This window comes from Herpailurus yagouaroundi, unplaced genomic scaffold (genome assembly GCF_014898765.1).
Source record: "Herpailurus yagouaroundi ecotype Mexico unplaced genomic scaffold, PumYag 180, whole genome shotgun sequence".
In the NCBI taxonomy this organism is placed as follows: Eukaryota; Metazoa; Chordata; class Mammalia; order Carnivora; family Felidae; genus Herpailurus; species Herpailurus yagouaroundi.
In genome coordinates, this window is record NW_024412411.1 from 613,220 (window position 1) to 615,008 (window position 1,789).

At 39.9% G+C, this 1,789-nt stretch overlaps 1 protein-coding gene across 1 annotated transcript; it reads left to right on the plus strand.

The window, feature by feature from the left end:
* The first annotated feature begins 590 nt into the window (after nt 1-590).
* LOC121039195 (olfactory receptor 51A7-like) lies at nt 591-1,511 on the plus strand. The gene has a single exon (XM_040489121.1). It carries the CDS (start codon nt 591-593, stop codon nt 1,509-1,511), a length of 921 nt encoding a protein of 306 aa, XP_040345055.1.
* The last annotated feature ends 278 nt before the right edge of the window (nt 1,512-1,789 follow it).

The following is a 1,789-nucleotide window of genomic DNA, read 5'->3' on the forward strand; positions in this document are numbered from 1 at the left end:
AGCAAAAGTCTATAGAAATTAGAGAAACTACTTAGTATCCACTCTTTTAAATCTATTTTCTCCAGGTTCCTGTTTTTTTTTTTCTTTTTGTTTGTGTGTGTGGGGGGAGGGTTGTTTTTTATTTTTTGGGTTTTTGTTTTGTTTTGTTTTTTGTTTGTTTATTTAATTCTAGGCTTACTCTGGACCAAACTAAAAGAATTATCCTGTGGTTCAGCATAACTGTATAAAATTTTTCATTAGATTGGGATGGGAAGGGGAATATCCTAATAGAAAAGGGGGGAATTTATTTGCAGGTCACTGCTCTTTATGTGAGTAGTTTTTCTGAAGACTTTATGGAGAAATGTGATTGGTAAAGATAGTTCCTATATTCCTGGTTCTCCTTGTCAGTTAACATTATCTGACTCTATTACTAATAGTTTGTTCAGAAGAAATACTTCATTCTTTTATTCCAGGATATGAGTCTTTCAAAACTGTTTTTCTTTATGTCTCAGAGGAAAGTGCTGAAAGGAGTGTTTTTTATGCTGAAAATGTCATTTATGTTAAAAGTGTCATTTCAGATCTGGGAATAAACACTTTCCATCTGATTCATCATGCACAGTATCAATTCCTCTAACTTTGAGATCACCACCTTCTTCCTGATTGGAATCCCAGGACTGGAACATATTCATGCTTGGATCTCTGTCCCCATCTGCTTCATGTACCTGGTGGCCATCTTTGGCAACTGCACCATCCTCTTTGTGATCAGGACAGAGTCCTCACTCCATGCACCCATGTACTATTTCCTTTCTGGGTTTGCTGTCTCTGACCTGGGCCTCTCCCTCTCATCCCTCCCCACTATGCTGAGGATATTTGTTTTCAATGCTACAGGAATTTCCCCAAATGCCTGCTTTGCTCAAGAATTCTTTATCCATGGATTTACAGATATGGAGTCCTCAGTGCTCCTGGCCATGTCTTTTGACCGCTTTTTGGCCATACGTCACCCTCTGAGATATAGCTCTATCCTCACCAATGCCAGAGTTGCCAAAATGGGCCTGGTGTTTCTAATTAAAAGCATGCTCTTAGTGCTCCCATTCCCTTTCACTCTCAAAAAATTGACATATTGTAGGAAAAGCCTACTTTCTCACTCTTATTGTCTACACCAGGATGTCATGAAGCTGGCCTGCTCTGACAACACAGTCAACTTTTTCTATGGTTTCTTTGTTGCCCTCTGTATGATGTCAGACAGTGTGTTCATTGTTGTGTCCTACATATTCATCCTGAAGACGGTGATGGGAATTGGATCCCATAAGGAGCGGCTCAAGGCTCTCAACACCTGTGTCTCCCACATCTGTGCTGTGCTCATCTTCTATGTACCCATCATTGCTTTGGCCTCCACGCACCATTTTGGCAAGCACAAGTCCCCAGTGGCCATGATCCTCATTGCGGACATTTTCTTACTAGTACCACCTCTGATGAATCCCATTGTATACTGTGTGAAGACGCGGCAAATTCGTGAGAAGGTTTGGGGGTAATTATGTCTAAAATAAAGGTATGGGGAAAAGTAAGGCAAGGTCAACCAAGAGTGGAGAATTAAATAATATAACTCTAAGCAAAGTATTATAGATGTTTATTGTTATCTCCCTTAATCATCCTTATAATCCCTACAACATGTGGGCTGGGCACTGAGGTCTGTGAGCCTAGGACTGATGTGGGCATTGACAGGTGAGTATGAAATAGTTTTACAATACTATTAAAATCATGAATCAATATACTGCTTTGGAATTTTAGTTACACTGTTTACAGCACAAGG

Coding starts and splice junctions, on each gene's coding strand:
- LOC121039195 (XM_040489121.1), top strand. CDS start 591: ATGCACAGTATCAATTCCTCTAACTTTGAGATCACCACCTTCTTCCTG.